At 40.4% G+C, this 26,778-nt stretch overlaps 2 protein-coding genes and 1 long non-coding RNA gene across 7 annotated transcripts; 2 read left to right on the top strand and 1 right to left on the bottom strand.

The window, feature by feature from the left end:
- Nucleotides 1-2,199: 2,199 nt before the first annotated feature.
- On the top strand, nt 2,200-10,016 carry LOC144043951 (solute carrier family 22 member 13-like). Of its 2 annotated transcripts, none has more exons than XM_077558073.1 (10): nt 2,200-4,550; nt 4,623-4,726; nt 4,980-5,134; nt 5,243-5,405; nt 5,475-5,598; nt 5,688-5,782; nt 6,542-6,756; nt 6,848-6,956; nt 9,015-9,221; nt 9,707-10,016. In XM_077558073.1, exons 1-10 carry the CDS (start codon nt 4,179-4,181, stop codon nt 9,777-9,779), a joined length of 1,617 nt encoding a protein of 538 aa, XP_077414199.1. In that variant the 5' UTR covers nt 2,200-4,178; the 3' UTR covers nt 9,780-10,016. The 2 variants fall into 2 exon arrangements, with proteins under 2 accessions (XP_077414199.1, XP_077414197.1); XM_077558071.1 differs by having other exon boundaries at nt 5,237-5,405.
- Nucleotides 10,017-12,000: 1,984 nt separating this feature from the next.
- slc22a13a (solute carrier family 22 member 13a) lies at nt 12,001-26,552 on the top strand. Of its 4 annotated transcripts, XM_077559032.1 has the most exons (11): nt 12,001-12,160; nt 15,441-15,686; nt 15,768-15,871; nt 15,938-16,092; nt 16,750-16,918; nt 16,994-17,114; nt 24,091-24,185; nt 24,366-24,580; nt 25,243-25,351; nt 25,520-25,726; nt 26,390-26,552. In XM_077559032.1, the coding sequence occupies exons 1-11, from the start codon at nt 12,113-12,115 to the stop codon at nt 26,454-26,456; spliced, it is 1,536 nt and encodes a 511-aa protein (XP_077415158.1). In that variant the 5' UTR covers nt 12,001-12,112; the 3' UTR covers nt 26,457-26,552. The 4 variants fall into 4 exon arrangements, 3 of the variants coding, with proteins under 3 accessions (XP_077415158.1, XP_077415159.1, XP_077415157.1); XM_077559031.1 differs by lacking the exon at nt 12,001-12,160 and having other exon boundaries at nt 14,997-15,686; XR_013291292.1 differs by lacking the exons at nt 12,001-12,160; nt 24,091-24,185 and having other exon boundaries at nt 14,991-15,686.
- LOC144044549 (uncharacterized) lies at nt 21,580-22,122 on the bottom strand. The gene is made up of 3 exons (XR_013291293.1): nt 22,003-22,122; nt 21,779-21,923; nt 21,580-21,663 (listed from the first exon to the last, which is right to left on the bottom strand). It is a non-coding gene; the product is annotated as an uncharacterized LOC144044549 (long non-coding RNA).
- Nucleotides 26,553-26,778: the final 226 nt, after the last annotated feature.

Raw genomic sequence — 26,778 nt, 5'->3', positions numbered from 1 at the left:
CAAACTGTGGGCAGGCAAAAGACAGTTTCCAAGTTCACTTAGTCTTCTAGTACAGAGGATTTGTCAAGCCAGGACAGGGCTTATGTTGGAGAAACTGAGTTGTTGCCATTGTCCACTAAGCGGGAAAGGAGGAGTAGGAAAAACCCAGGCCATTTGTGAGTCTTGGCCCTCAGTTTTAAATGAATTGTGATTATACGCCCCCGCTCGGCCACTGTTGGCTTTCAGGGATCTGTTGCAGGGAATTTGGTGCGCTCAGTAGTCGACTTGTGGCTGTTGTGATGGTACATTGCGTGATTTCTACTCAACTATGTTGAGCAAAAAAGAAAGTGGTCAGATGAATATCTGATGGCCGTGGCTTAGGGTGTAGAGGCGGTGGTTCAGAAACCAGAAGGTCGGCTGTTTGATCCCCGCTCTCCCCAAGTCATGTGTTGTCGTGTCCTTGGGCAAGGCACTTCACACACATTGCCTCCAGTGCTACTCACACTGGTGTATGGAAGGTGCGAATGTTTGGTGGGGGTCGTAAGCGCACACCGTCAGCCTGCCCCAAGGCAGCTGTGGCTACTTAAGTAGCTTACCGCCTCCACAGTGTGAATGTGTGAGTGCATGAATAATGTCTCCATTCCATTGTAAAGCGTCTTTGAGTGTCTAGAAAAGCGCTATATAAATCTGATGCATTATTATATGTGCAATATGAATTCACATGTTTAACGGAATGTATGGTGTTCCACATGGTTCAATTCTGGGGCCTCTGCTGTTTTCATTGTATTTGTTGCCCCTGGGTTCCATCTTAAGGAAACAGTGGTGTTTGTTTTTAAATGCTCCCTAAATATAGAGTTGAGTTGAGTGTTGGGAGTCATCGTCATAACTGCATAATTTGCAATGCCAATTTGAGCAATTCTAGTCCAACAAGCAAAAACTAAAGGAACACTTCCTTAAGCTGCATGGAGATGGGGACTAAAGGAGCACAATGCTTTCTGAGTTCAAGGTGAAGAGAACCAGATTTGATGAAAAGGTGACTCTCCCCGTTCATTTTGTTCACCAGTAAAGCCTATATCTTGGGAGTGGAATAATTCTTTATTTTTCCATCAAGAAAGGTTCAGTGGATGCACATAGTAAAGTGTGGGGTTCAGTACCTCCAACAAAGTTAAGAACCACTGTTTTAGTGTCTTACTTATTCTCAACATTGTTATTGTTTCATTTGTTCTCAATTATGTTATGTTCATTTGTACAGCACTTTTTCAGGTGCAATTATTTTTCAATCGATCTATAAATAAAATCAAGTTGCGTTTAGTTAATGTTTCCAGCATTTATAGTGAATGTTTAGCCATAAAGTTGGCAGGACACGTTTTGCTAGCATGACTGCTAAACTCGCACTGACATGTTTCACCAATAAAACGTGCTTTGCAAATTTGATTCTGACAGGAACAGTATATATTTTTTCATTATAAAGTGACATGTTTTAATATTCTTATATATTGGTCTTATTTTTTTCTAATCATAGAAGCTCACCATTTTAACAGTGTTGTCAATTTTATCCGCTATGTATTTGTTTGTATTCATGTTCCACGATCCTCTGTCCTCAGACAAACAGCTGTTGGTTTGGCAAGCATAACAACACGAGTAGCTTCACTCTTTTCTCCATCAATCAACATGTTGGCTGCTAACTACTGGTCCATGCCCACCATCGTCTTTAGCATCCCTCCAGTGCTCAGTGGTGCTATGGGCTTCCTCCTTCCTGAAGAGTAAAGAACTGCCTGAATCTACCGGTGATGTCAAGGGCGACGGGTAAGCCAAATAATGTAACTGTTGTCATGTGGCAGCATGGATATCTAACCTGACCTCAAAATGGCTTTGATGTAAAACAGTAACCCATAAATCATGTGTCAGTCTGAGCCACAATTAACTGTTTAAAAAAAAATAAGCATAATGTATACTGATAAATGTCATTCGATGCAAATTTTATTTCCTTTCTGGTCCAAAAGTGATTAAGATTCAAGCTATTATTGCCGATATTATTGAGTGGCTAGCAAGAACTAGCTGAAGCGGCTAACAAGAGCGGCTAGCGTGAGAAGCTAGCGAGAGCAAAGCAGAGGGAGACAAGCGGCGTGAGTCCGAATCACTCGGCGACGACCACCTGCAGGCCCGAGCTGTGAAAGGTATCCAAAGCGGCAGGTTACCCATTGGGGTCCGACACGGGTTGCAACTACCGCCAGAGGCTAACTACGTTTGCGAAGCTCATCTCCTTTGGGGTTCTGTAGCAGAAAGATGGCAGCGAAACATGTCAGCCTCCTGTAAGGTGCGGCACGACCTAATTAATTTAATTAACTTTTACTAGACCAATTATACATTTAAAAAGAAATGTATATTGATATGATAGGATTTTTTTTTTTTTGCATGTTATTGAAATTAATGGTGGGGGTTTAAAATGAATGATTAGTTCACCACGAGTCTGAGATGCACCAAATATTACACACTGTCCCTATAACGCTACAACAAAAATATTTATTTTTTTTAAATTCTTTTCAATGAAATGTTTTTTTTCTGTCTCTACAGAAAAATGGTCTGATTTTGACTCAGATTTTGATTTCCCTGGTCCTTTCCCTGGTGGACTTGTCAGTTTTTGTCATGTTTCCCATACCTGCGTTTGACTCGTGATCCTTTACTTGAGTACCTGTTCATTGTTTGGAAAATGTCATTGTCATTATATTGATCGTGTTTGGTCATCATTTTGTTCCAAACTTCCACCCCTCTGTCTTCCTCACCTCGTTAAATTAATGTCACTTCAGCTCCAATGGTGCAAAGCTTTTCACCTGTTCCAATTCCACTTAGCTCATCTTCTTCACTGCCTTCACAATCTGCCTCCCTTGTTTCTGGTATCAGTGAACCTCCATGGAGATAGGCTAGTCAGGCTAATGCCACCACGTCGACTCAAAAGGACTACACAGTTGCTCAATCGACCAATCACGGCTCAGCTGCTTTGCTTGGTCATGAGACATTCACAAGCTAAGCAGTGATTGGTCGTTATCTGAGCCCTGAGCAACCAGTGACATGCAGCAAGTGGCAAAATGGCCTCCTCATGAGATGAATAAAAACAGGTAGATGTTGCATCTTAACTCATTTACTCTCAGCCATTTTCACTGAAGCAACCCCCTTCACTCCCTGTTTTACTGGATTTTGACTGATTTTGCAAGGCCGTCAGAATATTGTGTTCTATTGATATAAAAACATGGAACCTACCAAAAGAATGTTTAGAGTCTCTTCTTTAATCAGGAAAAAAGTTGTTTCCGTTTTGCAGTAATTAATATTAGAATATAGCTAAGTTTCATCATTATTCACAAATCTGTGACGAAATTGCTTTTTTCAACATGGTCCTGGTTGATCTCTTATACTCTGCTGCCACCTGTTGGCCGTTTTTGTACTAACTACAATTGCTTTAACCATTTTCCAATTGCTTTAACAAGCTTTCTGTATGCTCTAGCATAAAAACATACAAATACGTCTTTGGGAGCATGGTAATATTTAAAATAGAACATGTTTATACTTTTTGGGGAGAAAATTAGTTAACTAACAGAATGCCGTGTTTAGACTAATGGGTCTACATAGATCATATTACTGTACAGAATTTTTTTTGGGGGTGGGGAGGTGACTTACACCAAAGTGCTGTTTGTGATGTATGTAGCTAGCTAAAGCTGGCAACATCACAGAGCTATGGCTAATTTGTTAAAAAAAAAAAAAATCACCTGTGTGAGGAAGAAATGGAGACAGAGGACGAGGGATGCAAAAAATCAGTGAAAGGCCAATCCCTAACCCTAACCTCATCTCCATTTACAAGTTGAATGAATGAATGAATGAATGAATGACAATTTGTATGGCAGCATGGAGATATGTTCAAGAAAAATGGCACATAGTAGGAAGGTTACCTCATGTCAGAAAACCTGGACTTCCAAGTTATATGTCCAAATTGAGCATTCTGCCACATTTGGTTAAAAAAAAAATGAAAGTAAAAAATAAATGAAGCAGTGACTAATAGAATGATGTTAACCTTGAATTTTTTAAATTTATTTAAACCCACAAATATGCACAGTGCTGTCAATCAAACATTAACTCATTGAGTGTTAAATACTCTGTTGCCTGAACCGTAACAGAGCGATCTTCCACTTTGTCTCACATGCCCAACAATGGGGTTTGGAGAGATCCTGACGGCCATTGGAGAATTTGGACGTTTTCAGAAACTTCTTCTTTTAGCACTTAGCTCTCCAAATTTCTTACTGCCGTTGTGCTTTTCTAGTTTTCTTTTCATCCAGCCAGATCCAGATCGGCATTGTAACACAGGCTGGATTCTCAAGACTGCTCCCAACCTGACGTTGGACGAACAGCTGGACCTGACAATTCCTCGGGAGCAAAATGGTTCTTTCAGCAGGTGTCGCATGTTTGTTCCGGTGGACTGGGACATCGAAACCATCAGGGAACGTGGACTCAATGAGACCACAGTGTGCCAGAATGGTTGGATATACTTAGACACCAAGTATGAAGCCACGATAGTCACTGATGTAAGTGCTTGTATACGGTTGTCTTATTATCAATGATCAAGTCATGCTAATCCTGTGACTTTTGAATTGCAGTTTGATCTCGTCTGTGACGTGTCCAACATGCCTTCTGTTGTGCAGACAATCTTCATGGCCGGTATACTCTTTGGTTCGATTCTTTTTGGGCCCATTCTTGAACCGTAAGTCATAGACAGAACATAAATTGCAATTTGAATCGACTTCTCAGTTCGTCCTGAATCGCACAATGGAAAATTCTACGCTTTCATCATTGTGGGATGGGCCAAAGCCAGGGCGGATTGAAGTGGATTTGGTTTCAATACTTACTTTTCTCCTAAGGTCTTCATGGAGTGCTGTTGATCAAAACAATATTTGAATATGTCTAACCTTTGACCGTGTGTCTGATTGATATGAAGCGACTTTATTTGATTTTAGATGTGGCCGTCTGAAAACCACACAGATACCAGCAGTGGTCCTGTTCATATGCAATGTCGTGTCTGGCACATCTCCAAATTTCTACGTCTACATCATTGCACAGTTCCTGGTTGGAGTTGGTCTCGCAGGATATAGAATTAACTCTACTGTATTAGGTATGGCTAATGAAACAGGTGGTAGCGAGCCTCACGTGTGCCCTCTAAATAAACGAGTTTGTTTGTTCCCCCTCTAATCGGTATGTTGAAATGTATTTGCAGCTACAGAGTGGTTAGGGATGACCAAAAGATCCTATGCTTCCTGTTTGTGCCAGTTGTTTGCTGCTTCGGGACAATGTGTCCTGGCTGGACTCGTCTATGAAATTCGCAACTGGAGAATAATACAATATGGGCTGGCAGCAGTCTATGCCATTGTTGCCATCTACATTTGGTATGGACTGAAACATTCTAATTCAACCTTTGGGCAGCCAAGTTACTCCAATATTGGACATGATTAAAGGTGGATCCCGGAATCTGTGAGATGGTTGTTGAGTCAAGGACGATTCGAGGAAGCAAAGAGGTTGATCAGGAAAGTTGCAGCCATAAATAAAAAGGAAATTCCTGACAATATGCTTGACTGCATGGTGAGTTTTGATTGCAAATGCATTTCAGCAAAAAGTTGACTTTTACCCCAGAGTTTAATCATTTGTTTTCCTCCATTAAACATTTACAGGGACATGAGAAAGAAGAATCACAAACTCGAGTAATGAGTATCATTTTTACCACACCAATCTTACTGAAATATTTGCTCATTGTGTGTTTTTCATGGTAGGTGAAGCACATTTTTCTTCCTCATCTGTCTAAATGTAGTTTAGGGTTTATGGCGGGACTGCGGAAAAAAAAAGATTAGGGATGGGCGCGTACTGATACCAGGTATCGATATCGGGCCAATACACGACCTTATTTCAAGGTATTGTAATTTGAAGGGAAAATGCAATGTTGGTATTCTTTTTTTTTTTTTATCTTTTTTTATTATCTTTCCAATTATCTGTCATGGTCATCGACTATCTTGATGTTAGCGTCGACTGCAAAAAAAATAAAAATAAATCTGAAGTCATTCATCTCCCTATTTAAAAATATAAACTGATAATTATAATGCACCCAATGCAAAAAGTCTATGAAACTGTTGATATGTGTAGTATTGGGGCAAATCCCCTTGACCCGCAAATCTCCACCCTGCAGGAAATGAGAATGTTGCTAACATTAAGAGCACTTATTTGGGTATATTGCTAGTTTCTCGTTTTCAAATACAAAGGGGTCAGAAATGTCAATGTACTGTATATAGCAAATATGTGGGCTGAGTGGGCAACATAAGAAGCAACACTTTAAAAATATAAAGCCTGCATACTTTCTGTCATGTGGTGTTCCACAGGCTTCTATTTTGGGGCTCTTGCTGTTTTCATTGTATTTGCTGCCCCTATATGACTGATTGGTGTCCATGTACAGCAAAAAAAAAAAAAAAAGTTGGGTTGAGGAAGACTTGATTGTTTAACATTTTCACCTTTCATTTTCATTTTCCCTTTTTAGGTTTTCCGTAAATCTAGGCTACTTCTGTCTTATCCTAAATGTGGGTAAGTTTGGTTTGGACATCTTTCTGGTTCAGTTCATCTTTGGCATCGCGGAAATACCAGTACACCTCCTCTGCATTTGGGTTTTGGAATTGCTGGGGAGAAAAATATCCCTCATTTTAACACTTGTGACTGGTGGCTTTTTTTGCTTCTTGACCCTTGCATTCTCACAAGGTAATTTGCTATTCCCTCCCATGAATATTCTTTTGTAGGACGGGTATTGTTTTCACTCGCAGGTGTTTAATTTCTTGAACTGTCATTCCAGGAAATGCTGTTGTAATTACGGCTCTTGTAACAACAGGGAAGTTCTTTTTGAATGGGGCTACATCAATTTGCATGGTCTACTCTCAAGAGCTGTTTCCCACTTCAGTCAGGTAAGAAAATATCAAACTTTTCTATACTGATTATCCTGTCTGGCCACAAAGAAATTGAGTTGGGCCAAGAGAGACATAAATATTTTTCCTCATCAATAACAAGGTGTCAAGCTTACATATGTTTATTAGGGGTGTCAGGCGATTATTATTTTTAAATGTAATTAATCGCATGACTTCAATAGTTAACTCGCGATTAGTTACAAATTTTATATCTGTTCTAAATGTACAATAAAATATTTTTTTTCTTAGTTTCCATACTCTTGTTTAACAAGAGAGTGAAAAAAGGTAAAGTAATAGAAATATGGCTGCATCTTTTAGTCATTGATACAATAATTTCAAAATGCATAAAATTGAGTTAAAATCAAAAAGAGGTACTGTACTGTAAAAAAACAAAACAAGTGATATTGAGTAGTGTTGAGGTCATTTGTCTGCCACTAGATGGCATAATTGCATTTGTAAGACGTTGGTGACAGCTCAATGCAAATTTCTTTTCACATTAAAAGCTATCTACACTGTAACGAATTGACTATAGAATTTACAGGAAATAACTGGCAAAAAAGTTGCCAGCTAATTCTTGTAAAATCTCAGCACATTACTGTTTTTTATTTACTGTATATAAAATTCAGTTACTTACTGTATTTACCTTTACAGCAATTCACTTTAATCTAGTTTACAACAGTTTCTTGTATTCTACATAATTAACTAAATACATAATACAGTAGTATGTCGTTGTAAAATCCATCCATCCATTTTCTTAACCGCTTATTCCTCAAAAGGGTCGCTGGAGCCTCTCCCAGCTGGCTTTGGGCAGTAGGCGGCGTACACCCTGAACAGCGCACACAGAGACAAACAACCATCCACACTCACAATCACACCTAGGGACGGACAACTTGCTCAATTAAGCGGCCATGCAAGTATTTGAAATGTGGGAGGAGACCGGACCGCCCAGGAAGGCCGAAGCCCGGACTCAATCTCACGCCCTCAGCACTGGGAGGCGGACGTGCTAACCAGTTAACCACCATGCCGCCCTTGTTGTCAAATCAATCCTCGAGTGCATAAATGAACGTCAGCTGTAGTGTTGCCTGGTTGTTGGAGAAATGCGATGTGAAGACGATGTAGAATGCTAAAATATTACTCTTGTATTTGCTCCGGTGACCACACAGGGTCCGCTAATTGCTCCCTTATAGGGATACCCACCAAAATCCAACAATCTTTAAACTATTTACCTGTAATCCACATAAATGCATGCCAAAACATAGTTGCTGTAAAATATAGTGTTTAACGCTAATCATACAGCAAATTACTGTACTTTGTTTTTACCCACAATGCACTTTGTTTGACCCATAATGCATTGCTGTATACAGTTAAATACCGTAAAATTAAAAAACAACAAAATGCTGTGATTTATTTATTTTTTACTGTAGATTTTACAGAAATTTGTTACAGTGTAATCTTTAACATGAGGTAACTTATGAAATTCTGCACATTTTTAAAATGGTAAAAAAAACAACTTGACTCCAGTCTCCACAAATATATGCATTATTATTAAATGTATTACTGCTAAATGTTGACGTGTCTGCTGCGTTGCGACTGGAATTCCCTCGGTACAGGCTTTCCAAGTAATTGCGCGTTAAAAATATTAGCGCCGTTAAAGGAACTTAAAATTAACTTAAAATGAATGCACTAATTTTGACACCCCTAATGTCTGTAAATTTCGGTGTAGGTCATGTAGATGCTTTAGTTCAGTCCGCAATTTACAGTGTTTCTATTGTACAGGGTCCAAAAAAAATACCGGTAATACCTAAACCATACCACTTTTTAGTACTCATTGGTGCAAGTCACCTTACACTTCTATTTGACTATTGTTAATGCTCCAATAGAATTCAGTGTGCCACCTGTATTCTATATTAAAACATGTCAGTTGATTAATAATGGGCTTGTGGAGACTGCAGTCTGGCGCGGTTTGGTGTTACTATGAATGATTTGAATGGGAAAACAGTACGTTTGAAAATAATGTGGGTTGTCACAGAATGACGATTCATTGTTTATTCTCCTCAGGCAAACAGCTGTTGGCTTCGGGGCCATAGCGATGAGAGCAGCCGGACTGCTGGCTCCGCTGGTCAACATGTTGGCCGTGTACCACGTGTCCATACCCGTCATCATTTTCAGCAGCCTCACAGTGTTCAGTGCAGCTCTAGCTTTCCTACTTCCTGAAACCCGGAGAAAAGAACTGCCTGACTCTACCAGTGAGGTTCAGCACAATAGGTAAACCAACCGCTGTGATGGGGCAGCATATTCTGTAGATCATTGTTAGGACCTGAGTTCTAAACTGCTCTCGTATTAAACTGTAGGTAGGTAGAAAAACGTACCATTCGGAGCCAACCCCGAGTAAAACAATTGCTATTCATTTATCAACTTGAATTTTACGAGTGGAATAAGCAACAAAGAAAAGTTACGTTGAGGACCAATGACAACATTCTTCAGTTAATTTCCAATTAGTAAAAGAACTGACAAAACGGATGATGTACACGATCAGAGGTCAGGTTGTCTTTATCGCTTCTATTTAATGTAAAGAAAGAAAAAGATCATGTATTTAATGCATTGCTCTTCAAATGCGCTTATCAAGTTAGTCAGTTATATTATAGAACATTACTCATATATATTTTTTAAGTGTTTTTTTCTTCTCTTTCTCTTTTGACAGTTACAAGTCAATTATTGTTTTAAGCAAACTTTGTATGTTGTCCTTACAGAAATATTACGAAGAAGACAGGAACTGACTTACAGCTGACCCAACAAAAGAGAAAAAAATCGACCAAACTTTAGTCTATATTGTGTGCTTTGTTGTGTGTCTACCAAGGTACGATATTACGCACATGAGTTCATGTTTTATTTGGATAATCCTATGCTCTGTTGCTAAATAAATATTCTCATGTACATTTTGATGAACCTCATAAGTCACAATTTGGTGAATTTCATTTTTTTCCCTCCAAAAAAAAAAAATTGATCAAACCACATGGGTGGGTGTTATTATTATTATTAATATTAATAATTCTGTTGTTGTTGTGCAAATTATTGACCAATCTAAAGTTTTGAAAATGGCTTGCTGTCCTTGATGATGTAATGTTAATGGTTGAACAAACAGTAAATACTGTTTTTGGGTTCTCCTGAAAAGTGACTACGTATTTTGGAGGTACAAGGTTTGAGCCCGACGCCAGCGATATGTACTGTAAGTGTTTTCTATGATCATACATGCTAGCGGTTGTCACAATGGCCATCATTCAAGACTTGACTGGGAGCGTCAGCCTAAGTATTGTCTGTAGGGTATTGATAATAACATAATCGGACTGAAAACAAATAACTCAAACTCAAAATATGAATCTATAATAATATTTGCGACGCTCAGTGCACAAATGATGTTGATGATGATGATGATGATGATGGGTCTTCGTACAGTAAACAAGTAATTGTATTGTAATTCCCACCTGTCACAAACTAAGGCTCGGTTTCACAGAAAAGGCTTAGGACTAGTCTCAGACTAATATGCTGTTTGAGCTGGCTTCATTTGAAGTCACTTGCGCAGATGTATCTTAAAACAGTCACCGAATCAGCCTGTTCTGGTTTAAGCAAAGCCAATTGCAAGAGTGAGGATTAGAGCTACTCTTGGAGTAAATTGAAGATTAAATGAATCCTGCAAGAAGGCAGGTTTAAGTTAGTGAAAGGGAGCACAGATAGTTTGGGAGCGTGGAGTACTTAGAAGATCTAAACGAACAACTAACTACAGAGGCCAGCCAGGCAAATACTTGTGGAAAGGAGAAATCAATTGCATCAATTTGTTGAAATAACTTTCAGAGATTGCTTTCATAAGTACAAAGGTGACATGTGACCATTGCTCCATCTGTGCTGCACGACTTCCTGAAGCAGCAAAACTGTCCCGACGGAAGAAAAGAAAGATCCAGGTGGTCACATCATGGTGGCAGAAAAACCGAAGACTTTTGAAGCCGCGAGGCAGCCATATTACTCCTCCCAATAAACGTTTCTTGGCATAGATCCTATACATTTGCAGTATCGAAATTGAAGAACATTTAAAACAGTACTTAGTAAAAACAGCATGATTTATGATGTTTTAAACAAGAGGACTTCAGGACTTCAGACATTTTAGCCTTAAATACATATATGAATGATATGCTTGATGATTTTTACAGGCGGAAACGTGTATATTTTTATTAAAGAATTATAACTAATTCAACAAAATATGCCTGTGGCAAATCTAATATTGGGGTCTAAGGAACTGAGTGATAAAAGAAAAAGAGCTGTATATGTCTAATCTGTACGTGTACCGTATAGTTTATACCAGAGGTGGGCATCGAGGGCCGAAGTACTGCAGGTTTTGCATGTTTCCCTTCTCCAACACAGCTGATATATGACCAGCTTGTTGTTGGAAGTGAGAAATCTCCAAAACCTGCAGGACTCGAGGACTGAGATTGCCCACCTCTGGTTTATACCACCATGCTCGCGAGATGGGAGTAGCAAGATGGCCACCCTGTGTCTATGGGCTCCACTATGGAGGTAAATATGGTGCAAAACTAACTTGTAAAAAAAAATTCTACCTGTAGAAAAAAGTCTAAATTTGTATCTGTAAAAGTCGTGATTTGTACCTGTAATAAAAATTTGTACCTGTAAAAAAAAAAAAAAATGTGTCTGTAAAAACAAATTTGTACCTGTACAAAAAAAAATTGTACCTGTACTGAAAGTGTAAATTTGTATCTGTAAAAGTTGTGATTTGTACTTGTAGAAATGACAACTTGTAGTCAAAGAAGTCGCCACTAGGAGTCACAAGTGTTTTTTCTGCTGCTTTCCAGTGACGTGAGTTTTGCACCAAATTTACCGTTACAAATGGAGCAAAACTGATTCGTACTTGTAGCGCGCCGTGATTTGTACTCGTAAAGAAGAGGGCGGGCTCTGGAGGATTTGGGCGGGCTAAAGCTCAACCTCATTGGTTGAGCGAACGACAGTGGGTTGAACTCAAATGACGCCCAGTAGCCACCCGCCCACACCAGTTTACGCGTCATTTTGGAAGAAGAGGACGTCCCAGCGTGAAAATTTCAACACGGTTTAATATACAAACACCGTGTGGAACAGCGTAAACGTTGGTTGACATGCAGAGCACTCCAAGTGGGCAGAAAGAAAGAAGTTTTAGTATGAAGGTAAGATTTATTGTACGAACATAGCTCGTAGTCCGGTGCTAGCTAGCTAATCTCATGTTGTCACGAAAACTGAACACATTGAAGTCACGATTTTTATTTCAAGATTTGAAGCCCACCAGTGTAAACATACGATCAATAGCTTGTACCTGTAAAAAGTAAAAAACTCATAAACTGCTGCTTAGTGCTTAGATGTGAAAATTACTATTTTTGGAATGTATGCTTTGCAAACAGTCAAAATAAAAGGCTCTTACACTTCTAAACATACGCATTTGCTTTCAACACTGAAGCCAAATAAAAGATAATGCAAATGAGAATGTATATGAACAATGTCTGTGTCTATCAGTATTACCACTATTTCTGATATTAAGATGTGACAAAATCTTTGTTTTTTTTTCTGGCTAACAAGATAATGCTAAACGTTTAACTGATTACGTATAACGTCAATGGCTGTGTTTTGATAATGACCCAGCTAGGAAGCTATGATCATTTTTTATTGAATGAATATGCTGACCCAACCATTCGATTTGCACAGATGCCAGCATGCCGTCAATCAACGGTGGCACATGGTGTGACATCAAACCTGATTCAAAGTGGCTGTGAAGTCCAACAAATGAGAATCCTTGATACACTGGTTACTGTTCTGAGAGAATTTCACTGCAATCACGTTTGGGAAAGTGAAGAAATTCTGCTTTCTAAATGTCTTCCAATTTTGAGTTTGAAATGTTAAAGGAGTACAATTGAATCCATATTGAGAGTTATTTGAAATAGTCAGATCAAATAACAACATGTAGCATTCAATAAACAAGATTGTGCATCATTTGAAATGTTTTATTTGATGTCCAGAAGAGCCGTTTCTGCATTCATCCAAGACGAGAACAGTATTCTTCTCACAAACAGAACAAAAGTTATTGATGGAGCTGTATGAGGAATTCAAGACTCACCAAAAAAGGCAATACTGCTGCTATCAATAAGACGAGGGAAATATCATTGGCAAAAAAAAAAAAAAAAAGCCGACAGACTAAATATATAAGTTATAATTGTTTCATGTTAGATGTGTATTTCACATTAATCGAGTTATTAATTATTGATTTAATGTAAAGCACTTCGAATTGACCTACATATTCATTCTTCACTGTTACATCTCAACAGTAGCCAAAAGCGATCAAGGCAACAAGTCGGCAAGTAGCCTTCAACAATATATATGAAAAATAAGACTAGGTGTTGAGCTGTAAATATATGTTGCCCATTATTGTAGCCACCAGAAAAAAAGACTAAGACCACAGGTGGGGCGAGGGGACCACCGCCTGCTACATTCACATCAGCAGAAGATCTGCAAAATAATTTTACATAATCCGGCTTGATGGAATACCCCCCCAGGTGTCATCTCCTGTCTCTTGGCTGCTTGCTGATGGAGTGGGTCATCCTTTTCACTGATGCTTCAGATGTGTCTCCAGCAGTTGTCTCCACCTTTTGAGCAAGATTTTGAAACTTATGAGATTCTCATTTAATTAAAAATAAATAAACTAACATTTGACCTAGTTACTTCTGTTAAAGTAGCTAGGTGACAGTGACACTGCTCACATCTTAGTGATAAAAAGCAGAATAGCCAATATTTAAATAAGAGTAATGTTACATTGGAAAATTTAACTCAAGTAGAAATTAAAAGCGCAGAAAAAATACTTGCACAAATATTTGAGTACTGTGAATGATGAGTAAACAAAGAGTGTAAGAGCCTTTTATTTTAACTGTTTGCAAAGCATACATTGCAAAAATACTGACATTTGTCAAATTGTAATATTTAAAATAAAATGATTAAATACAGAGGATAAAGGTTTGAGGTTAAAATACCTGTAGCGGCTTAATGATCCACTCGCAGTAAAAACGTTTTGTTTTCATTTTATTATGATAGTAAGAGAACAGATGCTTGAATATAATGTTAGTCAAATACAAGTAGCTGAGTACTGTCCACTTTTGGTTAATGTTCAGGTCATCTTGTAAAACATTCAATAGGGTTCAAAAGCTCTATAGTAATTTTCACATCTAAGCACTAAGCAGCAGTTTGAGTTTTTTATTTTTTACTTTTTACAGGTACAAGCTATCCTCCGACTCCTAGTGGCGACTTCTTTGACTACAAGTTGTCATTTCTACAAGTACAAATCACAACTTTTACAGATACAAATTTACACTTTCAGTACAGGTACAATTTTTTTTTGTACAGGTACAAATCATGACTTTTACAGGTACAAATTTGTTTTTACAGATACACTTTTTTTTTTTTACAGGTACACATTTTTATTACAGATACACATTTTTTTTTTTACAGGTACAAATTTTTATTACAGGTACACATTTTTATTACAGGTACACATTTTTTTACAGGTACAAATTTTTATTACAGGTACACATTTTTTTTTACAGGTACAAATCACGACTTTTACACATACAAATTTAGACTTTTTTTACAAGTTAGTTTTGCACCATATTTACCTCCATACTCCTCGGCTATCCAGTCATATATTCAGATCAGTAATTTCATGCCGTGGATGTGTACACGTAATTGTGACGCGTGGTAGAGCCAAGAGGACTAATTTTTCTTATTAAACCTGTGGACTTCTAGTGTCTTTGTTTGCTCTACATTTTTATTTTATTTATTTTTGCTATCCAGTAGCTCCGCCCATGTCTGTTCAGCCACCGCGCGTTACAACCGTCATTGCTATTTTCACTTGAATATTATGTAACAATGCAGTTTGACGCCAGTAAGGTCTCCGGGAATGTCAACATGCAGTAAAACTTACCGAAAGATCTTCAGCACTTTGTGATGTAACCTCGTGTCATAGTACAGTGCCATCATACAGCAATAATCACACATTACAGGCTGAGGGTGGCTTTTGTAAAAAGTCGCAGTGGAGGGTGCAATTACAAAGGAGCAGACACCGTGTTTTGTTCAAGAACATTTGGATTATTTGAGAGGAGGAGTCTGGCTGGGTCCGAACTCCGACAAAAATGTTGTACCAGCTCAAATTGTTTTGTAGTATGACTTAATGTGTCATTAAGTCAGTTTAAGTTTAACTCAGTGTTTCACGTGTTAGACAACAACAAGGGAATATTGATCACACTCGAGTACGGTTCTTGAACTGCGCACTCCCTGAACATGACCACTTTTGGAGATATCCTACAGAACATCGGGGATTTTGGAATCTTCCAGAAGCTCATCATTTGTGCGCTCAGCTTCCCAAATATTATTTTAGGTTTTGAGTTTGCCTGCGTGTTTTTTATCCAGTCCGATCCAGAGCGGCATTGCAACACAGATTGGATCCTCAAGGCGGACGCTAACCTGACCTCAGATGAGCAGCTCAATTTGACCGTTCCTCGGGAGCACGATGGTTCTTTCAGCAGGTGTCGCATGTTTGTGCCGGTGGACTGGGCCATCGGAACCATCAGGGAGCACGGACTCAATGAGACCACGGTGTGTCAGAATGGTTGGGTCTACTGCAGTTCACTTTATACTGCCACCATCGTCACTGATGTAAGTGATGATTGTTGATCTGACACGTTCACCAAATACGTTTTATTTTTATTTTTTTAGAATAACCTTTTCTTGTTTTAGTTTGATCTCGTATGTGATCGGGCTAATTTACTACAAGTGGCGCAAACAGTGATGATGTCTGGCATTTTGCTCGGTTGTCTCTTATTCGGACCTTTTGCTGAATCGTAAGTAAGAAGAATCCGTCTCAAGTCTCATCACATTTTATCCTCAATGAGTTTTGTCTTGTCCAGGTTTGGTCGCAAGCGAGCGGCTCAAATTCCGCTGGTGGTGGTCCTCACTTTTACTGTCACCACTGCATTGTGCCCAAACTACCTCCTGTATCTGATATCACAGTTTTTGATGGGCCTTGGCTATGGAGGTTTTCGACTAAATGGCATTATCTTGGGTAAAGTATTGCAATGTATAAAAAAAAAAAAAAAAAAGAGCTAAACAAATGTAAGTTATATTTATAGTGATGTAAATGGTTCGTAAAGTTTGTAATGTTGCTTCATAATGCATTTGTCTACCTTTCACTGTTGTTGTTGAGGTGCTGGGCTATATCGGCGGCCCGGAATGTAATTTTAGCACACTGGTAACCCTCTGTGCTCTCCAAACCGGTGTTGTGGTCGTGGCGTGGGTTCGATTTCCGCCCCGCCAATATACCAAAATTAACAAAAAATAAACAAAAATTGACGATCGTAGGAGGTTAGCTGGTTAAAAAGTATATCTTGGGGCAATAAAGGTCGGGCATTTGTCAAGTAAGAATTCGAAAGAGTTATGTTTTATTTTCGACCCTTACATAGGAGGCATAGTCGCATACGCTAAAACAACATAATATACAGAATAACATAAAACAACAGAATGTGCATTTGTGTGTAATTCTAAAACAAACTGCAAACAAACTGTTTAATTTTCAAAGTAACAGAATAAAAAAAAACATGACAACACAGCATACAGCAATTTAAGACAAACTGTAAGACAACCATTCCTTGCTACACTGGTCTTCCGCTGACAATGTTTGGTAAATATTATGAATAAAGGTTTTGTTTCTCTTTTCTGACAGCCACCGAGTGGATTGGTGCATCCAAAAGAGCATGGGGAGCATGCGCAACTCAACTATGTGGTGCGGTCGGACAGGCCATCCTGGCTGGTCTGATCTATTTTGTCAGAGACTGGAGAACATCTCAGCTTATCACTGCAGCTCTACTTGGAGCCATTGTTATTTATATATGGTGAGCATCAAACTTTACTTGAAACATTCGAATAACTTACTGATAACTAACACAATATTCTTACATAACAATCAGGTTCCTTCCAGAGTCCGCCAGGTGGTTGTTGGAGAGAGGGAGGACAGAGGAGGCGAAAGAATTGATTTTAAAGGTGGCGGCTATCAATAAACGCAGATTTTCAGACTCTCTTCTAGAAAAGGTACGAAGGCTTCGACTGGCTTGTTGCATGATTGTCAAAAGAAACCGCAATTGCAAGTGTTGCCTTACTGCTCTTATAAGTGTCATGCACTCAGGATGACTAAACACGTCTGTTGTAGTAACAAGTTTGACCTGTGAAAAGCAGCTTGGTGTCACAGAGCAGGGAAAATGGAAAAAAGCAAGAATACTAATAGTAGAAGAAGAAATGGAAAAATAGAGGCTATAAATTTATTTGGAAATTACATTGTGGTTGCAAACTGCTCCTCTGTTTGACAAGTCTGCATGAGCTTCAGGTTGGTCAGAGTCAGTTTGACCACAGACACAGGAAATTGCGCTCATAAATACTGGACACTACATCTCCCAGGATGCCTCACAACCCCAACAGGTGTGGTCACTTAGGCCCCTTGATTAAAGCAGACCTGGCTGATTGGAAGGGGCAGAGAACAAAGAAGCAGAGGAAGACTGAGGTGGTGGTGGAAAAGGACTGGAAGGACTTGAATACTAAAACCTAGAGATGGGAAAATGAAGCCTTGTGACGCTTTTGAGGCTTTCGGCTGATTGCTTTGGAAAAAGAGTCGAAGCTTCAAAGCCCCATAAGATAGATCGTACCGGTGACATCTGGTGGTCAGCTGGAGTCATAGCAGCTATAATCTTCAAAGTGATTCGCCTGATTTTATATTCCAACATAACACCAGTACATTCAGTCTTACATTTGTGTCTGTCTAATGATCATCAGGTACACATGGAAGGTGAACATAAAGTGAACCAAATATCTACATGAGGGAATTGTGCTTGTGCAACAGTGAAAATAAAGCAAATACCAGTACGTACATGAGGGAATTGTGCTTGTGCCCAACTTTTTATATTTATTTGTTTTACAAGTTCTTATTCAAGAACAATATTTGCTCTATTGTGTTGGCCTTCAAGCGGCTTCTTCTCTGGCTGACAATTTCACCAGCCTTTGAGAAAATCCTCTCACAGGGGACTGAAGATGCTGGTGTTGAGAGGTACTGCAGAGCCACTGGATACAGATGTGGGTATGTGGTTTTGTGGAGAAACCAATATTGTAGTGGCTTCTCCGTCCGGGGAAGCAGTTTGTCCTTCAAATATCTAGAAAAGAAAAATATGACAGATAATCATTTTTGCACTGGATTAATAAATCAAAGTAAAGATAGATAGGGACATTTAGTTTCAGCAGCATAACATTACATTCATTACAACATAACAATAGTGCCACTTTTCATATCATATATGTATACTGTAAGTACCTCACCTCGGAACCTCTGCAATTGCATTGGCAGTGCTACTTGAAGCACGCTGCGTCCCCACATGGTTGTCCAGAGGAGAGGACCCCAGAGGCTGTTGCCCTGGGAATGTGATATTTTTTAAATGTAGGTAATACAGCCAAGATTCCCAGCGACCTTTAAATCCTTTAAAGTTTTAACATTATTTAAAGTGATACAGTAATATTAATTCATTTTCTGTAAGCATTTATTATTGCAAATGTTGCGGTGAGCCATTTAGCAAAACTGTACAATAGTAAATACAACAGTACAATGATGATGATAATGCTGATAATATACCATTTAATATTATGCCAATTAATTAAAATCTTACCTTTGTGGGTGACACAACGTCAAAGTGTTGCCAAACACGAGATCGTTTTCTTGCATTGGAATTCTCCATCCTAAAGCTCTCTCAAGTCAGTTTTCTCTCAAAAGGCTGTGGGCGCGGGGGAGGCAGTGGTTGTTTCGGTGTCTCCTTTTAACAGCTGACACCGCGCCAAAACAATTGAATCAGTTACGTAATTTCCGGTATCTCATTAGCGCGCATGAAGCCGCATACGTCATCAGCACGTGATCACGGAGGTTTCATCGGGGCTTTTGATACATTGTTTCGAGCAGTCTGTCTCACTCGGCTGACACATGCTCCGGAGTCTCAGTGTCAAACGTCCCATCTCTACTAAAACCTACCCAATGTGGAGAAAACTCCTCCTGTCCTGGTGCGCCTCTCATGATGTCACATATGGTGGAGAATGCGGGCACCAGGACGTAGAGGCGGATGGTGAAGACTGACGACCTTGATGATCTAATCTAGCGGATATCCGAGCTTCACATAGATAAATCACAAACCAGATGGAGCAATTAATGCAGGTGCTGTTGGAGACCCAGAAGGCCCAACAGGAAATCAACGTGGCCCTAATCCAGCAGAAGATAAAGGCAAACCAACCAAAAGAGGAGGAGCTGCTCCATTTGACAAGAACTAAAGCCAAGGCCAGCAACTTCATACCCAAAATGGGGGTGACCGATGACGTGGACGCATATCTTCATGCCTTTGAAGCAACATCAACACAACCAGGATGGCCGAAAGCCCAGTGGGTTGGACTCCTGGCGCCGTTTCTCTCAGGCGAAGCACTCAAAGCATATCAGGATTTAGAGACTGACATAGCACAGGACTATGATTGGCTAAAGGCGGAGATCCTGAGGGCTTACGAAATTTAGCATGGCCCAGCGTTTTCATAATTGGTCATTTAGACCACGCCCCGCTCACAGATGCATGAACTCATCAGAATAACGAGGAAATGGCTAGAACCGGACAAGAAAAGTCCTGCAGAAATAATAGAGACTCTAGCCATGGACCGTTATTTACGAGCCCTGCCTTATGAGGCCCAAAAAATTTATCAGCCAACAGAAAGTGATGACGGCCATAGAGCTAATCGAAGCTGTTGAACAGTCCGAAGCATCTGTGACTCCTCGGCCCCGAGTGTCTTGCCTGAGTAGCTCTCTGACAGACCGGTTCCCCATGGCAGGGCCAACAAGATTGAGAACACCGGTACAGCAACAAGTGGCCCTGGGCCTTGAGTCTCGACAGGGCTATCGTTGTGTGGAGGTGGGACATATCCCCTGGCAGTGCGGGAAATCAGATGTGCCCATGCCCACTGCGGAGACTGCGAGTAGCACACATACGCACTTTGCCGCCCTCCTGGGGGAAAGCGGAAGTGATCAAGGCCCTTCCTGTTCCTGTCCTAATTGGCCGTGATTGCCCGACTTTCGAGATGCTGTGGCTTGAAGCATAGAAATGTCTCCGTCGCAAACCCAGAAAACAGTTTGCCCAAGCACACACAGGGAGTCGAGGAGCTCCGAGCCACAGTCGGCATCCAGCAAAGACGACGGGGAACCCCAAAAAGCAGAAGCACCCCTTAAAGGTCAGTATGGAACGGCACAATTACAAGACATGGTAAAAAGCCTTCAGATGATTGAGGGTACATTAGTGGGAACCCGGGTCAATCCAACCTATCCCCACTTTGCCGAAAAAAATGGCCTCTTGTATGAAATAGTTCAAAGTAATGATAAAATAATTGAACAGTTGTTCCCCAAATACACCGCTCCACAGTGTTACAGTTGGCCCACCCACTTAATGGGGGCTCACTTGGGGGGTGGAGAAAACAAAAGAAAGAGTGTTACAAAGGTTCTTTTGGCCGGGACAGCACAAAGTAATAGAAAACTACTGTCGCAGTTGTCCCGATTGTCAGTTGAAGGCCTACCCAAACAGTCATATAAGAATCCGCTCATCCCGCTACCTATCATAGAAACTCCTTTTGAAAGGGTGGGAATGGATATTAAAGGTCCACTGCCCAAGAGTGCTCATGGACACCAATACATATTAGTGATTATTGACTATGCAACCCGGTACCCGGAAGCCATCCCCTTACGAAAAGGTGTGGCTGCCAAAAGAAATTCTTACAGACCAAAGTATCCTCTTCATGTCAAGAGTTACCAGAGAGATGTGTACTCTTTTGCAAGTAAAACAGTTGAGAACCTCGGTCTACCAATCCTCAAACGAATGGGTTAATAGAGCGGTTCAACAAGACTCTCAAAGCGATGCTGAGAAAGGCCATCGACAAATATGGAAGAAATTGGGACCAGCTCCTCACCTATCTCCTGTTCACGGTGAGAGAAGTTCCACAGGCTTCTACCGGCTTCTCACCTTTTGAGCCGCGATATTCCCACAAACCAAGGGGGCTGTTAGACATTGCAAAGGAGACATAGGAGGAACAACCCTGTCCCCACCGCACCATAATTGAACATGTGGGAGCCATGATGGACAGAATGGCCGCGGTGATGCCCATTGTGAAGGAACACATGGGGAAAGCCCAAAGAGAACAGAGCGGGACGTATAATAGGACAGCCCATCCCAGGGACTTCAAACCGGGAGATAGGGTACTAATGCTGGTCCCCACTGTGGAATGCAAATTTCTAGCTACATGGCAAGGCCCTTTTGAGGTGATTGAGAAAGTGGGGGATGTCAACTACAAGGTGCGGCAACCCGGGAAGAGGGAAGGTGTGCAAATCTATCATGTTAACCTCTTAAAGAAATGGCATTCACGAGAGGCGTTGTTCACCTGTCTTCCCCCCCCAGAAGTGGAAGCCACACCTGACCGGGACCAAGTGCAGTTTGGTCCGGACCTTGATTCCCACCAACTCCAGCAGGCTAAGGAGTTAGTGGATGGGAACCAGGATGTCTTCTCGTCCGTTCCATGCTGCACCCACCTGGTAGAACACGTGATACGTACCCAACCGGGAAAAAGAGTGAACCAGAAGATGTACCGAATACCAGAGGCCCGCAAGAAGGCAGTTGAGAATGTAAAGAAGATGCTGGACTCACCAAAGGATATTGGCAGGTTTCATTGTCTGCAGAGTCAAAGGAGAAAACGGCCTTTGCCACTCCGGGAGGTTTGTAGCAGTACCTCATGATGCCCTTTGGTCTGTTCGGAGCTCCAGCCACCTTCCAACGCTTGATGGATCAGGTCCTGCAACCATATCGCGCCTACGCTGCAGCTTATTAAGATGATGTGGTAATTCAGAGTATAGACTGGGAAAGCCACCTACCAGGAGTTCAGATGGTTCTAGAATCCCTCAGACAAGCTGGTCTAACAGCTAACCCTAAGAAATATAAACTGGCGTTTAGCGAGACGGACTATCTAGGGCAGAGGTGGGCATCGAGGGCCGCAGTCCTGCAGGTTTTGCGTGTTGCCCTTCTCCAACACAGCTGATATATGATCAGCTCATCAGCAAGCTCTGCATAAGCCTGATAACGATCCTGTTGATTGGAATCAGCTTGTGTTGGAAGTGAGAAACCTACAAAACCTGCAGGACTCCGGCCCTCGAGGACCGAGATTGCCCACCTCTGATCTAGGGTATACTATCGGGCGGGGGCTCGTAAAGCCCCAGGACTCGCAGCCATACAGAGCTGGCCAAAGCCAGTAACCAAGAAGCAAGTGAGATCCTTCCTGGGCTTGGGCAATTACTATAGACGTTTCATTCCTAACTTTGCTGTGGTAGCTGCACCGCTCAGACTTGACGACAAAGAGACACTACCGGGCGGTCAAGTGGAATCCGATGGCTGAAGTGGCATTTGGCAACCTGAAAAGGGCCCCGTGTTCAACACCTGTGCTGACTGCCCCAGACTTCAGCAAGGAATTCGTTGTCCAGGCGGACGCTTCCGAGGTAGGTCTGGGTGCCGTGCTCGCCCAGGTCAATGGAGGTGAGGAACATCCCATTCTCTACTTGAGTCGAAAGTTGCTACAGAGAGAGAAAAACTGCGATATTAAAAAAGGAACGCCTAGCAATTAAATGGGCCCTGGAAACCTTCAGATATTACCTGCTGGGAAGGAGGTTCATGCTGGTGACTGATCATTCCCCTTTGCAGTGGATGGCGAAAAACAAGGAAACAAATAGCAGGATGACAAGATGGTTTTTAAGTCTGCAGCCGTTTAACTTTTCTGTTGTGCACAAGCCGGGAACCCAACATGGAAACGCAGATGCATTGTCCCGCCGTGATGTCTTTTGGTCATCTGCCATCCTGCCGGAGACGTCAGCCCCAGAGGGAGGGATATGTGGCATCACGAGGGGACGTGTAGTGGAGGGACGCTACAGTCCTTTTCAGAAGCCAGTGACCTCAACCAAAATGGCCGCCCATCTGGACACTACATCTCCCAGGATGCCTCACAACCCCAACAGGTGTGGTCACTTAGGCCCCTTGATTAAATCAGGCCTGGCTGATTAGAAGAGGGAGAGAACAAAGGAACAGAGGAAGACTGAGGTGCTTGTGGAGGAGCACTGGAAGGACTTAAGTACTGAAACCCACCCAACGTGGAGAAAAACTCCTCCTGTCCTGGTGCGCCTCTCATTATATTGTTAAAATGAGGGGGTGGTCCTAAGTGTGTGTGAGTGTGTGTTGAACTTTTCGCCTATTGGTTGTGTTGTGTCCAATACATATTTACAATCTGTTTGGTGGGTGGGGCTAACTCAATGCTGCGTTGCAGATTGCTGGGAAGAAATACAAATATCCCTGGTGAAACCTCAGAGGTCTGGTCAAGTACAGTCAAAAGTAAAGAAACAAATAAAAAACATGGCAAGTGGGTTGTTAAGCATACATTATACAGTACATTACTGTCAATTACGCTGAAAACTAGCAGATATGATCACCCGCCTCATTCCATTTGGAGAGGATATAGCATTCATGATTATGGTTCATCATACTTACATTGGTGAATGCCATTATGTTAGAACAGGTCTGTATTGGACTCAAGAACACTTCAATGTGGAATGGCATCCACGGTTTGTTTAGATTAGGGGAGACCGGGGTTTGATGAGGAATCAATATGTAATGTATATATGTACAGTAATTGTCATATTTAGTGTCAGTGCAAAGTTACACACCCCTGACCATATCAAGGAAAAAAAGAACTTGCGTTCCAATTTTCTGTTGCGCCCTCTGCTGGAGAAGATAATTGCAATGTGACAACTTACCCATGTGACAACACGGTTTCCCATACAACTCATAAATATAATGGCAAAATTACATAAACAACTTATTTCTCATTGGTTAAAGCAACTTTTATTTAAAAAAAAATTGTTGCACAGATAACATGCTGCATGATAAAAGACGGAATGATGTGTTTGTGTGTATTACAGATTGCTATCAAAGAACCTGAGAAAAAGAGCAACTTTTTAATGCTTATCCAATCACCTGTGCTTCGTAAATATTTTTTTGCCATATTGTTCACATGGTGAGTTAAATTACACAATTGATGTAAGTGACACAGATTAAGACCACCGATGTGATTTAATAATAAAAAGTAAATTATGTTTTATTTGAAAAAAATCATTTAACAATAAAATAATAATAATTTGTTATATTTGAGTTTCATTTTGGCCTTTTTGCAGACTAATGATTTTGTTTTCTCCAGGTTCTCATTGAATGTTGCATACTACTGCATTTCATTCAATGTGGGGAATTTTGGCTTGGACATATTCCTGACGCAGCTCATATTCGGACTGACGGAAATACCTGTTCATCTGCTTTGCGTCTGGCAATTGGAAGCACTGGGGAGAAGAATATCTTCCATTTCAACAATTCTGTCTGGGACCATCTTGTGTATGTTGATGCTCGCGTTTCATCAAGGTAAGGCAGAAGTTGCCTTCTTGTTTAAAAAAAAACAACAACTTAAAAAATGGATGGAAGGTCCAAACAGAATCCTGTATCTGCTGCTATGTAGTTAAATACAATAGTACGTTTTCAAATGAAATCACAAATCATTTTCATTTGATTTTAACTCATTCACTGCCATTGACGGTTATAGACGTCAAAAAAATCATTTGAACTATTTCTATTACTTTTGTTAACAAGAGTAGGAAAACCTAGATTTTTTTAATTGTACATGTAGAACAGAATAAAATTTGTGATTAATCCTGAGTTAACTATTGAAGTCATGCGAGTAATTATGAGTAAAAATATTAATTGCCTTTTTATTTTTATACAGTAATTTTTAATAATCATCTTGTCAGGCAATTCATTTTTTAAATTGTAATTAATCACATGACTTCACTAGTTAACTAATTAATCACACATTTTATATCTGTTCTAAATGTACATTTGCATTTTCTTGTTAAGAAAAGTGGAAAAAAAAGTTTAACTAATAGAAATAGTTCAAATGAATTTTTGACATTTATGGCCGTCAATGGCAGTGAATTAGTTAATTGCCAAATTGTATTAATATTATTATATCCGCTAACACAGCCAGCAGGTTCATGATAATAATATTTTAATTTCTTATTTTCTTTAAGGGAATTCTGTTGCTGTTACGGTACTGGCCACCTCAGGACGCTTTATAATGAATTGGGCTGCAACCATATGCAACATTTATGTTCAAGAGTTATTCCCAACATCTTGTCGGTAAGAGAATCCCCATCCCGCTTTTCACACTTCTCTCATCAATTATGTTGTACTGTCACACCTGATACCACCAAAACATATCAAATAAATTGAGGGGGGGGGGGGGGGTTATTTTGTTTTGATTTGTGACTACAGCTAAAGTTCCTTGTGTGTTTTTTCTTGCTTCAGGCAAACAGCTTCTGGCTTGGGCTCCATTGCCAGCCGGGCTGGCGGTCTTATCGCTCCATTGGTCAACATGTTGGCTATGTACCACTGGTCCATACCCATCATAAGCTACAGTGGCCTCACACTGGTCAGTGGGGGTCTCTGCTTCCTGCTTCCTGAGACACGGGGGATAGAGCTGCCAGATTCATTTGATGAGGCTGAAAGCAACAGGTAAACCATTGGAGAAAAATATTAGGGGTGGGAATCTCTTTATGTCTCACGGTTCGATTCGATTCCGATTTTTGGGTGTGCGATTCGATTAAGAAGCGATTTTTGATTCAAAATGATTTGATTGACAATGATTTTTGCTTAAATTTATAGATGTTCAAGGAATTGTAATGATTTACTCCAGTCTGACTCGCTAATGCTAATTAGCGCGCTACTCGCGGCACTTCACTCAAAAGAACGGCTCCACGCTGCAAAAAAAAACTTTTATTGGAATAACTGGATTGTGACTTTTTCCTTCTTCTCTCTAATGTGGATACAACTTAACAAGTGTGTCAGACCGCGTGGAACCACACTGCCCCTAAGTGGCCAAATCGGGTACAACATGAACAGCGCTCCCAATAAAGGCATACACAAACAAAGGGAAGACATAATTGAAATAAAATCAATTTTGGGACATTTAAAATGGATTCTGAATCGGTCTAAATGAGAATAGATTTTTTTTGGGCACACCCCTAGAAAATATGCTCAGGCCATATGTTATGTCCATGTTTGCCATCTACTGACAACAAACTTATTCGATATTCATTGTCACAGGGTTTGCTTGAAAGGAATCCCCAACAATGACATATTGCTACTACTAATGTTTGAAATTCCTTCTTCTTGCAGGAATAAGAAGGCAACGAGGAAAGAGAGAAACTCAAATATTTCAGACCTCAAATCAAGTAAACTCTAATGTATTTAATTATTGTTGCAGTTTTCCTTCTGAAGTGTCATTTAAAATGATTGAAATCTATGTAAAGGGGTGTCGTATATAAAATGCTTCCATCCATCCAGAGTCATTTGTATTTTACCTTTTAACGTGCATATACAGTACATTAACCTGGAAACCAGACTTTCTGTCTTTCAAGAAAGTGGGTGTGGCTGCATTTTTCTATGCTATAGCAACCGCTAGTGGTCATTTTTTACATAGTGGCTTTAAGAATTAAAAATTGATTTTTACTGTCTGAACTGATGTGTTCTGCATGAGCTAAACAACAAATGCTAAATGAGCTTGA

The sequence above is a fragment of the Vanacampus margaritifer genome, chromosome 2 (assembly GCF_051991255.1).
Source record: "Vanacampus margaritifer isolate UIUO_Vmar chromosome 2, RoL_Vmar_1.0, whole genome shotgun sequence".
Classification (NCBI taxonomy): Eukaryota; Metazoa; Chordata; class Actinopteri; order Syngnathiformes; family Syngnathidae; genus Vanacampus; species Vanacampus margaritifer.
The sequence above is the reverse complement of the archived record's forward strand: the minus strand, read 5'-3'. Positions and strand labels throughout refer to the sequence as shown.

Coding starts and splice junctions, on each gene's coding strand:
- slc22a13a (XM_077559031.1), top strand. CDS start 15,312: ATGACCACTTTTGGAGATATCCTACAGAACATCGGGGATTTTGGAATC. Junction 24,581..25,242: donor GATGCTCGCGTTTCATCAAG/GTAAGGCAGAAG, acceptor ATTTTCTTTAAG/GGAATTCTGTTGCTGTTACG. Junction 25,352..25,519: donor TTATTCCCAACATCTTGTCG/GTAAGAGAATCC, acceptor TTCTTGCTTCAG/GCAAACAGCTTCTGGCTTGG.
- LOC144043951 (XM_077558071.1), top strand. CDS start 4,179: ATGGGGTTTGGAGAGATCCTGACGGCCATTGGAGAATTTGGACGTTTT. Junction 5,783..6,541: donor CTCATTGTGTGTTTTTCATG/GTAGGTGAAGCA, acceptor TTCCCTTTTTAG/GTTTTCCGTAAATCTAGGCT. Junction 6,757..6,847: donor GACCCTTGCATTCTCACAAG/GTAATTTGCTAT, acceptor CTGTCATTCCAG/GAAATGCTGTTGTAATTACG.